The sequence below is a fragment of the Mytilus californianus genome, unplaced genomic scaffold, assembly GCF_021869535.1.
Source record: "Mytilus californianus isolate M0D057914Y unplaced genomic scaffold, xbMytCali1.0.p SCAF_7, whole genome shotgun sequence".
NCBI lineage: Eukaryota > Metazoa > Mollusca > Bivalvia > Mytilida > Mytilidae > Mytilus > Mytilus californianus.
Window position 1 is genome coordinate 27170005 of NW_026262723.1, and position 16277 is coordinate 27186281.

Here is a 16277-nt window from a genome sequence, read left to right on the forward strand (position 1 = left end):
AGAATTATTTCCCTATAATCGTCAACATTTTCTATTTTTTTTTTTAATTACTGCCTATGAAAACAAAGCAATAACCAACACATTAATCGACTACACATGCTGTTTCAGATTATATATTGCTTCCGGTTTCGTTGACTTCTATGTCGACGTATACTTTAGTTTCTAGTTGTGTTGAATGTGTTTATGCATCCATTTTAAGTTATTTGAAAAGGTTTTCAACACACACACCTCAATTTTTTATTGATCGTCAAAATGTTGGAAATGTTGCTTTGTGCCGGTAAACAAATTAGTTTGTATTTTCCCTTTCATTCTTTTAGATATTGGACCTGATCTTTTATTATTGTCAAAGCGTATGGCTCCATTAATCATCAATGTGAATTTTTCATATTTAGATTCATTTCACTGATTAAATTTGTTTTAAAGTTATATTACTTAATCTTTAACTTTGTACATAAATTAAAGTAGATTAATTAGTTGGTTGAGTTTTGTTGTTAAACGCCACTTTCAGTACTATTGGATAAATTGTTGCGGTCAGTTGTTCTATTGGTCGAGGAAGCCGCAGGGAAAACCCGACCTTCTGCAAGAAAACTGACAACCCTTTTCAACTTAGATTTGATTCGAACGCACCTGCCACGTGCACTGTTTGAAGGCTAGCAATACAGTAGATAAACTACTCGGAGCACTAGGCCACGTCGAGGCCTCTAAATGAAGGCAATTCATGTTTGTAAAAACAATAATTTTCTAGTGACCAGTATATATCCTGTATATATTTTTTTAAATATATAGTTCTATTTAACCTTGTAGCTTTTTCAACCTCCTCTTCCCAGTACTTTTCAAAAATAGGAATGATATTTGTAGATACATTTCCAGGTGTTAAGGGCCATAAATCTGATTGTTCTAGATTATGCTTGTATGCATGCAGGACCAATCTGTTGAAAATTAATCAAAATCTATACTCATGATGTTGATGGTAGTATCTAAAATGTGAAAAAAAAATGCAAAAAAAAAATTGAATTTGCAAGCGTACACATGGTGCTATGAACTATGAATGTAAAACGTTAGCGGCTCTTTACAGTTGCTCTTTGAGCTACTAAGAGGTGGATTATTTAACGGCAAATATTCTGTCAAAATTACATCTTCCTCTTTTTAGTTAACATTCCAAAGTCCGAATCAATTTTATTTTATTTTCAATTGAACCCTATATAAACAACAATCAAATAAAATCTCAACAACAGAATGATTGATCTGGGTTTCAGCAGGAGCAAAATTCCTCAAGTAAACTTAGTAATACTACAAATTACCAATAATACTGTCAACAAACAAGCAATGTAGGCTTATCTTAAAAATGAAAAAAATATATATATATTTTAGTATAAATACATTTGCCTTAAATATAATGTCTATCTTGTCTACATTTCTTGTTTGTCCCAGTTTTCCATCCTCTTATTAAATATTTAGCAATATCAATTATCCCGTTACTGTTACATTATTTGTTTGTACTTCTATTAAAAAAATCTTTACATTCGTCAAAGACTCAAATCTTAATTTCAGATGAATTCATCTCAAATCCCTTTGTTTTCCTAATACTAACGGTGTTACCCAACTCCATGTGAGCTGAGACAAATAAGATGCTTTAATTTCTGGAGAAACGTCTTTGTCTGCATTACCCTAGAAGAGAGAAACAAAACAACCTGTAAACAAATGTTAAGCTAGCAATTAAGGCAGTGACTAGCCGTTACCCTAAACTTGTTTCCAGGGAAGTTATCCTGAAATCAGCTGTATATTGTACATATCACATGTACACACATACTATTTTACTTAATGATATAAAAATATTGTTTTTCATTCATTTACTGATTATAGTATTAAGATAAACAAAAGATATAGGTTTATTTAATTTCCAAGTTATCAATATTGGCGTATAGGTTATTATCAGTTTGCATACAAACAAATAATTGTTACAAGTATATTTCCTAGCATCCATATTCTTTGCTAGCATAATTTCTTTGCACCATATAAGATTAAAGATAAGACTTCAGACAAACCTTTTGAAAAGACTGGTCTGTTCCCAGAACCTGTTTTAAAACCAGTATTACTGATTCTATCAAGTAGACACTAATCAACACGCAATACAGTTGTGTTGTCCACTGTGTAAGTTGTAGTTCCCATTTGTTCTGAAATTATAAGTAGTACATGAATATCAGATTGCTAATACAAATGCAGCTGGCAACATTGGTAGAGTGAAAATAAAAAATAGTTTGATGTCAACAACTTTTGTAATAAACAACAAGAAACAAGAACATCAAGATCGATTAACCTTTTTTGCAAATATTTTCCTTTTTTTCCTTTTAAGAATAACATCAAAATATTTATTTAAATCTATTTTAATATACATGATGTATGGGATTTATTCAAACTTGTGGGGGATTTTAAGAAAAACAAATCGTTTAGAATTGACAATCCATAAAGCCCTACATCAACAGTGGTATCTGTTCTTTTATGAATAATATATGAAGACGAAATTCCGAAACTGCAGAAAAGTCCAAATATTCGGAAAAATCTGTACTTTCTCTTTTTCTTCATCTGTGTTTTATGAGATTCATCTTGTATTATTATCTGAAAAGAATAATGCATTTCATTTTATTCATGAGTAAAAACTGTTAATTAAGAAATGATTGCGTGCATTTATTATCGATTTTTTTTTTGAATTTACAAAAATGTGTGATTAGTTATTGCGATTTATGGATAATCCTCATACAGATATAAAAAATCAGAATGCAAGTTCTTATTATTGCGATACGGACTCAATCAAATTTTCCGCATTATACAAATTTCGCAATAATTTTTGAATTAAAATAAGGTTGAATGCAGCATGATAAGTTTGTACTTTAAACTGGAATAAAAATGTCCCCCGCGTTGCACATATTTTATCTATCCAAGGTTTAAGGGCAATAACTAAAAAAAGCACTGTTTTTGTTTTTTAAAACTTTTTATTAATATCTTAAAAGAATGAAGGCTTCAGACAATGTCAGAGGAAATGCAATGTGATTTCCATTATGATTTATATTTCCAAGGGGCATAACTCGTTAAAAATATTTGATCAGAACTTATTTTAAAAAACGTGTCAAAGACATTGCTGAAATAAACCTATTATATAAGTTGCATAAAATCTGGCAAGAATTGAACACATGAGAGCGATAACATTGCAATTTTCCGTATAATCAATATTTTCAAGGGGAATAACTCTTTTAAAAATAATCAATCGGCACTGATTTTTGAACTCTTTAAAAACATTCATGATAAAAACCTATAATATAAATTTTATAAACATCAGGCAAGAACTGTACACATTAGAGCGCTCATAATGCAATTTCCCATATAATTAATATTTCCAATGGGCATAACTCTTTTAAAAATTATTGATTGGCATTGATTTTCAAATCGATAATAAGGAGTGGAAAAACAAAAACCAAAACTCTAAGGAAAATTGAAAACGAAAAGTCCCTAAACAAATGGCAACATCAAATGCTCAAACACATCAAACGAATTGAGAACAACTGTCATATTCCTGACTTGGTACAGGCTTTTCCCTATGTGGAAAATGGTGGGTTCCATCTGGTTTTATAGCTTGCTAGACATTTCACTAACTAAACGACACTCTAATTTTGTAAGGCACAAAAGTAAATTAGATATCCGTTGTATTCACAAGGTCGCTATTGTGTGAAGATATTATAAACGATTCACCAACAGATTTTAACACGGAGCAACACGAATGATTACGCTAATACATCAGAATGTGTTTACCCTATTTGAATGCCAAATATTGGGAGAGTACGTTTTTATCATTTTTTGTTATTCTGCCTAAACGTTTTTGGTATATTTTTTTTTGTCTCTGTGTCATTTTGTAAATGGTTTTGCATTGTTTGGCCTCTTGTTGTTTTATTGACGTTTGCCTATCATTCCTTTTTATTTATGAACATTGAATAAAGGTAATAAAAAGAATTCATACCGTTGTCAAAATTATACTAATTGATAAAATAAAACCATCAGAAGACTTTTCTCCAAACAAAATGTCATGAATATCTCTCAATCCAATAGATATACTTAGTATCCCTATCAGTGTGATGAATACTGCTAAAATCTAAAATAAAAGAAATACACAATTTGAGTGATTTGTTTTAATTTTATTTCGTTACTGTCAAATCATAAACAAAATGATATAAGACAAAATAAATGGGGAATGTGTCCATGGGACTCAGATAATGCCCCCGCTTGTGTATAATGTTATACAGGGACGTAACCCAAGAAAGGTAAAAGTGACGCTACCCAAATTCATACTTGATCTGAGTATTGTGGAAATAAGGATTGTGTATAAGCTTTATAACATTTGGTTGAGGCAAACTTATATTATAGAATGGAAATGAAAAATTCAGCAATTTTTCCATCTGTAAAGGGACATAACTCTAGAAAGGTAAAAGTTACACCACCCAAATTCAAATTTGATATGTGCTTTGTGGTAATAAGCATTGTGTATAAGTTTCATAACATTTGGTTGAGGCAAACTAAAGTTAGAGGAAAGAAACAAACCAATTTTGGGACGTACGAACGGTCGGACGGACGAACGTACAGACGGATAAGGTTTAAACTTAATGCTCCATCCGCTGCGGCGGGGGCATAAAAACACTTTTGGCGTATCTTTTGTGTTGATGTTTTTTTCGTCTCCGTAAAACTATAAACACAATATAATAGGGGAAAACAGTCAACAGACTGAACGTAATATTTAGCGTATGCTCTCAGTGTCACAAGAAGTCGATAAGTGTAGACAGTTGTCCAATTTACTGTGTATGGTTCAGACGGTTAATTCAAGAGTGTTCGACTTTTTAAAATTTCTTATCGCTCTACATCACAAGTTATTACTGTTCCACATTATTGTATGTTGTAAAATTGCTTACGTAAACATGTAACGGGTTGTTTTCTTTGACAATATCTTGTTGTAATAACATGAACATCATATGCCTTTGTTATAATTTTGTATATAATGTAAATATAAGTTGTTGAATAAATAATCAGCACAGTGCACCTTGAATGCATGCAATAAAATAACGTTTCTTATTTAAATAGAAGACTAGAAAGTGACCAGCGCACTGGATTATTCACACTTCACAAGATTGCTTTAACTTAACCACGGGTTGAATGAGAAGACGTATAATGCAAGCATTTGAAAATATCAACTCAACAACTAACACCACACCGTTTATTGACTTAGTCACACCATAACATGTTGAAATCTACAGGCAAATATGAATTTACTACCAAACGGATGGAACAAGGACGACGAACCAACTCGAAGGATGGTACATAAGAATAAAGAAAATGATTCAGATACTACACCGACATATTTACCCTTTCCTTAAGTTGCTGAGGAAAGCAAACGAAATGAACAACATCCAGTACCAAGCCGTAGGACAACGAACGACAAAGTGAAGAAAGTTAACGTACCTCAAATAAAGACTGTAGCAACTCAGAGTACGCAGACGGAATGATAACGTAATTGTGATCCAATATTCTGACATATCCCTACATTTGTTACACTTTGAATTATATGCTGCCTGTATATGCTGCCTGTATGTGATGTCATGATAATGTTATGTGGCATGTGTGCTATAATATTTTTCTAGTATGTATCATGTATGATATATTGGTGTATCTTATGCATTATGTGTGCTACTGTGAAAGAACTTTTATTCGTTGGGTATCAATTTTCGTAGTTTTCGTTGATGCATCCAAGAATTTAAGTGTCCAACGAAATAAAACAACTGTTGTCCAAATCAAGACATGGAAAGATCCTCGTGTAGGTTTGATTACATAGATACGGACATAAAGTCTAGGGAATACATCAAATATCAACAAAAGCACTATGAACTATATATACCACTTCAGACAGGACATTACCCAGTTATTCTTTAAACACATAAACTGTATGACTTTTAACCTTTTAATTGTCATGAAAAAGAAGTGTTGAGAGATGAAAGTCAGACTTCCGGTGATTATATGCGATAATGAAGTGTTCATTTTATCTCCTCATAATTTTCATACGAAAACAAACATTCATATTGGGCATGCTTTTATACTTCATAAGAAATAATTCTACAATTCATAGTACATTTGTAGCATTATTTTTATGTTACCGTTTCCTTTAAGTGACATGTTTATGTCTCAATTTACACATCTGATGATCGTTAATCTGGTGATAATTTTATCTAAGGTTAATAAGTGTAATCACTCGTTTTCAACAATTTAAATGTCTACTTTGCAATTTCCCACAAATCGAGATAATTTGTAGCATAGACGAATCAGCTTATTTCTGAAAGCAATTGTTTTACTAACAAATTTTGATGAATGTTGTCAGTAATTTTGATGAATGTTGTCAGTAATGAAAGACGAACAAGTAAGTGAAAAGTGAAAATGAACACCATATTTTGCAATATCCCAGAAATCATTATAAAAACAACTTACGATTTTTTTCAAGAATCTTTGTTTCTATGACTTTAAGTTCTTAATTTTTATTGAGAAAACTAAAATCCACGAATAAGAACCCACGGTCATGTAATCTTTTCTCAAACCACGAAGACTGAAACCCACCAATAAAAATACTTTCACAATGTTTCACAGTATGTGTTGTTACTACTTGCTGATGCGATTTACATTTAGTTAGTTTCCGAAATATGTGCTCTATTGCGGTTAGACTTGCTGTTGATGGCTTAATGTCAATATTATAGAAATATTTTATGTACATTTAATTGTGTTTGGTAATGTGTCAAAATATTTTTTTTTTAATTCCATCTTTTTTTTTTCAGTTTTGAATTTTATAATTTATATAGGTAAATTACATGTAAAATTTTTATTCGAGCGTCACTCTTGATGCTTTGGTTGACGAAACGTCTGGCGTAGACAAATACTAAATGTCGAACAATCATCTTCCCGAGTATCTAACATGTTGTAAATACTCTTATACCTGTAATTCTAAAATGTGGGTTAATCGGACGATACCGTTCAGACATTATTAACTATTAACTATATTGATACGAAACATTGTACGATTGTTCTGCCTTAATATTCATTTCATCTAAGAATAAAACAATATTAAGTAAAGCAACACAAATCCAAATTATTTAAGAGAATACGTGTTTATACGATCTTCCATAATAGACTAAACAATATGTAACTCTACGAATAGTTCTCTGAATATACGTATATTCTAAATTAACTCATACTTACGAATTTGTACTGGGCAACAGATGCTTGAAAATTTCGTTTGAAATATAAAAAGTGGAAAGGTGCCGCTAAAACAAACAACACAGGTGTCCATTGTGCTAAATATGATCCCTCTATTAATGTGACCGAATCTTGTACACTTAACTGTGTATTACACACCTAGACAAACAACAATAGAAACAATTACAAACCTTCGCAATATTTCAGATTACTATGTACTATTTTATGCATTATAAATACATGTAACATTAAGAGTAGATTTCGGTATCAATGCGCTATTAAAACTAAGTTGATTCTTCCTAATGTAAAACATGATAGATACAGAAATTATAAAAGAGAGGCGAAAGATACCAGAGGAACATTCAAACTCATAAGTCGAAAAAATAAACTGATAACGCCATGGCTAAAGAAGAAAAAGACAAACAGATAAACAATAGTACACAAAACACAACATAGAAAACCAAAGCTTGAGCAAACCAAACCCCTACCAAAAACTTGGGGTAAAAATGTAACTGTTGAAAGTGGAGAAACATCGTGTTGCATGAGTTTCTTATGTGGAATCTGTTTCTCTAATTATTTATGACTACATGTAAACAACCTGTATCTTCCTTGTTCAATGATCTGCGAAAAGCTGTGTCAATCATAAATTAGGTGACGTTATTTTTAAGGTCTTTTTGTAACGTCCCAAAAACAAATTCAGAGGAAAACACGTTAATTTGAAATCATTTGAATGAACAACATGTTGATAAGCAAATAATCAACTGTCTTACAAATGTATAAATCGGGTAAAAATCAGAAAAAAACATAGGATACATTTGATGGCATCTGTTGTAAGTATTTGTGCGATTCAAACTGGAAACGAAAACGTCTACTGTTTAATACACTTGACATTAAAAAAAACTGTTCTGGTATTGTTTAATTATTCGATTTGTGGTATTGTACTTTTCCATGAAAGAAAAAAACCCCGTAAATTGGATAATTGTTATGAAATTATTAAATACATTAGCTGAGTTATGAATAATATCAAGACGGTGTGTTGTTTTACATTTAAGTACACAAACACTTAGACATATCATATAAGTACTTATGAGTAGTGTTCAGACGGAAGTATAACGAAGATACTTGAACGTACTATATTATTATTGAATTGAAAATCGAAAAGCCTCTAAAAACAAGAAGATGATTTATGATTGCCAATGTGACAACTATCCACCAAAGTGCACATGAAGTGGATGTAAGCAATTATAGGAAATTTGCATATGACCTTCCATACCGTATATTCGGCTATAAAAGGCCCCGACATGAAACATATGAAATAATTTAATTGAGAATATTAATGGCCTAATTAATATAAAAAACAACTAAAAAAACAAATATGACAGACATGAACCATCGACAACCACTGAACTACAGGCTCCTGACTTGCGTCAGGCAGATAAAAAGGGGGCGGGTTAAACATGTTTGAAGTCGCCAACCCTCCCCAAGTATATTTTATAAGTTTATAAAAGTTGTATTACTTAAGTAAAACAAAACAAAAAGAAATGTAAATAAATTACAAGACATCAATGATCTTCATGTTACAACATGGCAACTACTAAGAGTTTATTCTTAAATTATTAAATACGTCACCAAGATGTAATATAGCAGTAATCTGTGATTATTGAATCCAATGGTTGAATACATTTTCTGAGTATTTCAACAAATATTGGTCTAATTTATGTCTGTATTTGATAAAATATGAACCCTCGGCCGTTGGCAATTTTTATCATCGTTATTTTAAGGGTTATTTAGTTGTCCAATTAAATACCCATAGAGCATACATTACCAACCTTCATGATTAGTGCCACGAGTATTTATGGTAATAACAAATATATACAACTAAATAATTTGTATAATTACCGATGCTGAAATAATATTAGTAACATTTCGTTATTTAAAACTCATTCTGCAAAGTACAAGTAATTAGAAAAATAGTTAGATAAAGGTCATTGGAATATTTGAAAAATACATTTCAAAATGGTAAAGTGAGACACTTTTATTTGCGGTTTGCGTCTCTTGTAACTGGACCCTTTTTTATCCCCGTATTAATAGAAATGTTTTAAAGGCTTATTCGTAATTAAGAATAAAAATTAAGAAATAAGAAACATGACCGGTTTGTTTCCGTTTAAGTCAGATGCTTTTGGCTTTGTGTGTGGACATTATCAAATATACCAGGCGTCTAATTGGGCACGCCAGACGTGCGTTTCATTTATTTTAGACTCTAATTGTCGGTTTTACACAACAATAAATGTAGCTTCCCATAACCACCTACACAGCAATAACAAAAATAAGAGCAGAAATAGAAACATCAACAAGACTTCGTGTTTCGACATCCTTTTACCAAGATAGTGTCCGAAATGACGTTCAAAAGTTGTCATCTCCCATCACGTTTTGGTTGAAAGAAAATAATGGCAAATAAATAATGAAAATAATAAAGGACACTGATTAACTACTAGACTATTACATGTATTAGACGAAATAATTTTTATCCCTTGTTTCATCTAGCCTCGTTCAAACGTTTGCGCCTAAATCCCACTTAACTCTTACGCCAATGAGAACCTACAATTTAATTGTGTCCATAATAGTTTGATTAAAAAAACAATTTTGAAGATAATAATTTTAATTGTTGAATGATTAAAAGACTGACTGAGTATGATATATCACACAAGATATTTCTCCTCAGTTTTCAATGTTTCCACTGGACGACAATTTTTAAATTAACCCTTTCAACTGTTCTTTGTTTAATATGCCCAAAACTTGTATAATCCCACCAACATTCCGTAGATGCTTGCCAACTATAGATGAAATCAATTTTATTTCTTAACTTACTTACCGAAAGATTGTTATCCATCGAATACACTGAATTGTTTGATAAAGTGTGAACATACCTCCATATAAAAGTGATGTGTATTTCACCATCAAGGTGAAACACGTTGTTTTATTATCTTTACAAGTAGACAATCCTAAGTTAAAAATAGAAAAAGTAAAATCCAGAGTAGGTGAACCTGCGAACTTAACAATTTGATCTTAATAAACAGATCTAGACAATTTACAACATTTTTATTGTAAACCAAATTTGAGAAACATTAGGTAATACTTTTATGGGTAATTTAAAAACTTTATATTCAATCATATTCATTCTTTTTTGTATAAATATATTAGCACATCTTACAGTTATTACGTTTTTCAATTACATAGTAAGTATAGTGTCTATATATGTCAGAAATATATTATATATTTGCGGAAATTGACTAACACCTCCGATTAGGATTATTGTAACCTTATAGGTAGCTTATGAATCGTAGAGCGTAGAAAGGAGCGGACCGAGACACTCAAAAAGCATTTGTCGTGCATGTAGAGTATATTTAATTAAAAAATTATATTAAATTCTGATGAACTTGTACAAAAACTGACCAATTGTACATCTAGTTATGGAAAGTAAAAACACCAAAATCACGTGATCAATATGAAAGTCTACAGAGAAACTAAGCGTTCGAACAGAACGGTTGATAAGAATTAAAACAGGACAACAACATGTTTAACTGATAAAGAGAGTAAAGGATAGTTCACATGAGGGCCTGGTCTTAATTTGAAGTCTCCATTCCGATCAGAAATGGCTGCAAATTTATACATCATGCACAATCAAACGGACATTTCAATTTCTAATGGTTTTATTACGGGTACGCGAAAGTTCAGTATTACCATATCACTTTACCTCGGTCTACTTTGGGAGTCATCTAAATTTGAAGGGAAAATGGGACGAAATGAGGAGAAAATATCCGAAGTCTTATCCTTCACTGTCTGTACATAAAGAACCATTTTAACAACTCTCTAAAAAAAGTAAAATAACAAAAATACAAAACTCCAAGGAAAATTCAAAACGGAAAGTTCCTTATGAAATGGCAAAATCAGAAGCTCAAACACATGAAACGAATGGAAAACGACCGTCATATTCCTGACTTGGTACAGGCATTTCCTTGTGTAGAAAATGGTGGATTAAACCTGGTTTTATAGCTAGCTAAACCTCTCACTTGTACGACAGTCGCATCAAATTCTATCATATTGACAACAATGTGTGAACTGTGAACAAAACAAACAGACATAATAGATCAAAATGTCAAAACTGGGGATAAAGCAGTCAACATTGTGTTATAATCTTAGTCATTATAAAAACAAGCAAATTTATCAACAAAAAATACAAAAAAGCATATAGACAAACCACATAAGAACAAATGAAAGACAAGAGTACAAAAATTGACCATAGCACAAAAACACAATGACGGGATGTTTAAGTGCCGAGCCACTCCAAAGGGATATTACCAAAAATGGACTAAACAGTAAAGGTAATAATTTACAAAGATAAAAATAAAAAAGAACACTATAATACGTATTTAATAATCGTTAATTGAAGGGGATAAGGGGTATACGTCACATGATAGAAATAATCGTTAATTAAAGGTGATAAGGGGTATACGTCACAGGATAGAAATAATCGTTAATTGAAGGTGATCAGGGGTATACGTCACATGATAGAAATAATCGTTAATTGAAGGAGATAAGGGGTATACTTCACATGATAGAAATAATCGTTAATTGAAGGGGATAAGGGATATACGTCTGATGATAGAAATTATCATTAATTGAAGGAGATGAGGGGTATACGTCACATGATGGAAATAATCGTTAACTAAAGGAGATAAGGGATATACGTCACATGATAGAAATAATCGTAATTTGAAGGAGATGAGGGGTATACGTCACATGATAGAAATAATTGTTAACTGAAGGTGAAGAGGGGTATACGTCACAGGATAGAAATAATCGTTAATTTAAGGAGATGAGGGGTATACGTCACAGGATAGAAATAATCGTTAATGGAAGGATATGAGGGTATACGTCTCGTGAGAGAAATAATCGTTATTTGAAGAATATGAGGGTATACTACACAGAATAGAAATAATCGTTATTTGAAGGATATGAGGGTATACGTCACAGGATAGAAATAATCGTTATTTGAAGGATATGAGGGTATACGTCACAGAATAGAAATAATAGTTTTTTGAAGAATATGAGGGTATACGTCACAGGATAGAAATAATCGTTATTTGAAGGATATGAGGGTATACGTCACAGAATAGAAATAATCGTTAATTGAAGAAGATGAGAGTATAATTCACAGAATAGAAATAATCGTTAATTGAAGATTGATTGATTTGTTGGTTGCTTAACGTCCAGTGGCAAATATTTCATGCATATTCAGGACGAGAACAAATTAACAATAAATACAATAGGTAGGTACTGTAATAGAGGCGTCCGGGATTAAGGTCGGAGAAATTTGGACTGCCACGGGAAATGAGGATATATTGGACAGGGACCAAAATTTAGCCTTGCAACAGGTCACCTACGGACCCCTCAAAGAGTTGTTGCAAGGGTTCTTAACGTGCAAAGAGCGTGGCACTCTCTTTACACGAGGCATCGCATTTAACGTCCCCATTCTGACCGGACGTGGCTGCAAATTTGTACATCCCGCACAGCCAAACGGACGCCCCACTTTAACAAGGGTTTTACTGCCGGTCGGAGGAAGACCAAAGGTAACCATACTTCTATTCCCCAGTCACCCTTGGGGGGTCGTTAATTGAAGAAGATGAGGGTATACGTCACAGGATAGAAATAATCGTTAATTGAAGAAGATGAGGGTATACGTCACAGGATAGAAATAATCGTTAATTGAAGGAGATGAGGGGTATACGTCACATGATAGAAATAATGGTGAATGATAAGAGATGAAAGGTAAACTTCGTACGGTAGAAATAAGGAGAAATGTGACGAAATGAAAGGTATACGTACATGACGTAACATGATAGGAATAAGTGTGAATTATAGGAGATAAGGAGGTAGGTCACATGATAGATAACAAGGGTGAATTAAAGGAGATAAGGGAATAGGTCACATGATAGAAATAAGGGAGAATTAAAGGAGATAAGGGGATACATCACACGATAGAAATAAGGGTAAATTAAAGGTTATAAGGGGTATTCGTCATATGATAGAAATAATCGTGAATTAAAAGAGATAAAGGAGAAAACTTCACATGATTGAAAAAGGGTGAATTCAAGGAGATAAGGGGTATGCTTCACATAATTGAAATAAGGAAGATTTAAGGGACATGAGTTTAATGTAAGTGTATGAGACACGAGAAATGTGTTGGTGATTTCTACGGGTTGGGTTGTATTGTCCTATATAAAGATTAGAAATAAGATGCATTAGTTTTTCTAATAGTAGCAATCTGTACAGTTAATCAGAATACAAATTGTATCGCAAGAGAAAATAAGAAGTTACTGCGAGCAACTACATTGTAGTCCTATGTATGTGTCTATCTGGTGCATAGCCAATTGAATTAAGAGTACTTAAAATTCAAACGAGCAAGGCGGGGATAAATTTAACACATTTTATGAACAATGCAATTTGATCTCATTTCTCCATATTTTCGTTTCACTTTGACAAAATTAAGTTAATCAATGGTGTTAAACTGATAATCGTAACTGGAATTACGACGATCCCAATATGGCGACGGCAGAAATAGGTAAAATCTTTTCAGTCATTTTTCTCAAATGTAGCCCGTTGTTATCAAGAGTTACTCAGCTGCAAGGTTTTTCTATACCATTACATCATATTTGAATCGTAACGGTGCACTGTAATTGTCTAAGCACTTAGAAAATTGCCGTCGAAAAATTCGGGATGATAATCGTAACTCGCAAAAATGATAATCGTAATTTCGGTATTAATAAATAAGAAGATAATCGTAACTGGATAGTGTTTGATTGGTATTGACACGAAAAACGTTTATCTAATAGCATATGATGAAAATATGGTGATGAATAAATCACGAAAACGTTCCCACATCTTATGACATTTCTTTTTGTGCATATATGATTAACAGTTCTAATGTAAACAGCTACATACTAGTATATATCATAAAATTGGAAGGGGGACCAGCTTCAATAAATTTGTAAATGGGGAAACACGAACTATGTTAAAATACTGAAAACTCCAGGAACTAGGACCGTCACAAAATATGGGAGAAAATTAAAAAAAATGTCATCATGATCTCTTCATGTTTAGAGTTAAAAGAAATATTGTTTGGTATTCTATTTAAATACGGACTTGAAAACAAATGTCACACCTTTTTGAATGTGTAAAAAGTTGTATAGCCCATAAATACTATAAAAATGCTTAGCTACTTCATGACCATCACTGACATTTCGATATCTCGGAAAATAACTATAAATTTTAACAACACCAATTTAGTTTGGCATTCTAATAATATGGCATCCTTAAAACGTTTAATGATAATATAAGAGCAGAGAAAAGTTGGAATGCTTTGTGTGTTATGGAGTTAAGTACATGGTGACGTGGAGTTCATTGGCAAACATGGATTTGTGTTCTTTAATAGTTTGGCCAAAAGCCAGAAGATCAAAAAAATCAAATTGATGTGGCCTTAAATTACCTTACAAGCTATATTTATTCAAAGAATGATTGCAACTTTAAGAAATCATAGCGCATATTCCGCCATATCAGACAAAAACTGATTCAAGAAATCATAAATACTTGGTATATGAAAAATATGCTGCATACATATGCATGGAAGTTATTGTAGAGAAAAAATATTGAAGGTAACAAAGAACATTTTGTACTTGCATAATTACCATATACTTAGTACTTTTCTATCAAATGAAAACAAAAATTAGCCTTTCATAATTGTCATGCATTTTTCTGAAGCACAAAATATTTGTTTGATTATCTATTAAAGTCTTTGTAATTAAACCAGTTTCGACCGTGATGATCTACATATTATGCCTTCTGAGGACCAATACACATATATATATAATATATATTTGTGTTTTTTTCAGTCCTTCAAATGCTTCGCAAGACTATACACGCCATTTAGTTAAGGCTAATAAAAACAATAAACACAAGTAACAATAAACACACAAGTAACAATAAACACAAGTTACAATAAACAATAGTAACATAAAAACTGGTAACTATTTTAGATCCTTTACCATCAACCCTGTTTAAAGAAACGTCCTAAAATACATGGGTATTTAATCAAAATATTTGAATTTAATTTTTAAAATCATATAAAATATCAGTGTAAAACAGAACAAAAGTGAATTCACTTGAAAAATATGAACGGCTATTTTAACCGGGATATTTCACTCCAAAATTAAACTATATGTATTTCTATTGAAATATAAGGAAAAGGGCAAAATGAAAACTCATATCCACCAATCAAAGTATCAACTGTTAAATCCAATAATGCAGTTAAGTAACTGATGGAAAATTTTGTTCATTTCTCGTAGAAATTTAGTATAAACGTTCAGTTTATAGCACGCCCCCCCCCCCCCCCCCCCCCCATTTCCCTTTTACATAATTTGTGGACCCATCCCCGAATATAAACAACAGGGAACTCAAAACTGACAGCGATCTTATGATAAATGAGGTCTGTATAAGGCACGGGGGAAGGGGTGGTGTCACTTCTGGCGTGCTGCTGAAATTAAAAAAAAAATATCCCTTTTCATACATTGCCGAAGACCAAATATCTGATCCATGTTATAACTTATATCTTTAGATAGGAAGTAACCCACAGCCACCCCCGTGGTATAGGGAATATTAAGATAGGGGAGGTTAACTTGCCCTTTTTATTGATTTAAAAGTCGATTGGATATATGCAATATTTGAGGCAAAACATATGGCATATTGAAATGTGGTAAACGGGACTTTCATTTGACAGATTGCTCTTTTGGGATATGGGATAATGCTAATACCCCCCCCCCCCCCCCCCTTTTCCCCACTTCCAAAAAAAAAAACCATAAACGCGAAACCAACATTGAAACTTTGAAAGAATTTAAATTATTTATTTACTACAATAACTGACTCGACAGCTGCTTCATTTTCCATAT

At 32.2% G+C, this 16277-nt stretch overlaps 1 protein-coding gene across 3 annotated transcripts in view; it reads right to left on the bottom strand.

Moving 5' to 3' along the window:
- Positions 1 to 10273, bottom strand: part of LOC127709225 (multidrug resistance-associated protein 1-like) — a 40248-nt gene extending 29975 nt beyond the window's left edge. For 2 of the 3 annotated variants that reach the window (XM_052214629.1, XM_052214631.1), the window contains exons 1-7: positions 10148 to 10273; positions 7279 to 7434; positions 4010 to 4141; positions 2476 to 2616; positions 2046 to 2174; positions 1592 to 1668; positions 798 to 929 (exon numbers count right to left, since the gene is read on the bottom strand). In XM_052214629.1, the coding sequence (XP_052070589.1) occupies positions 798 to 929; positions 1592 to 1668; positions 2046 to 2174; positions 2476 to 2616; positions 4010 to 4141; positions 7279 to 7434; positions 10148 to 10165 (785 nt within the window). In that variant the 5' untranslated portion in view covers positions 10166 to 10273. The remainder of the gene's footprint in view (positions 1 to 797; positions 930 to 1591; positions 1669 to 2045; positions 2175 to 2475; positions 2617 to 4009; positions 4142 to 7278; positions 7435 to 10147) is intronic. The other variant, XM_052214630.1, reaches the window with a different exon arrangement.
- Positions 10274 to 16277: the final 6004 nt, after the last annotated feature.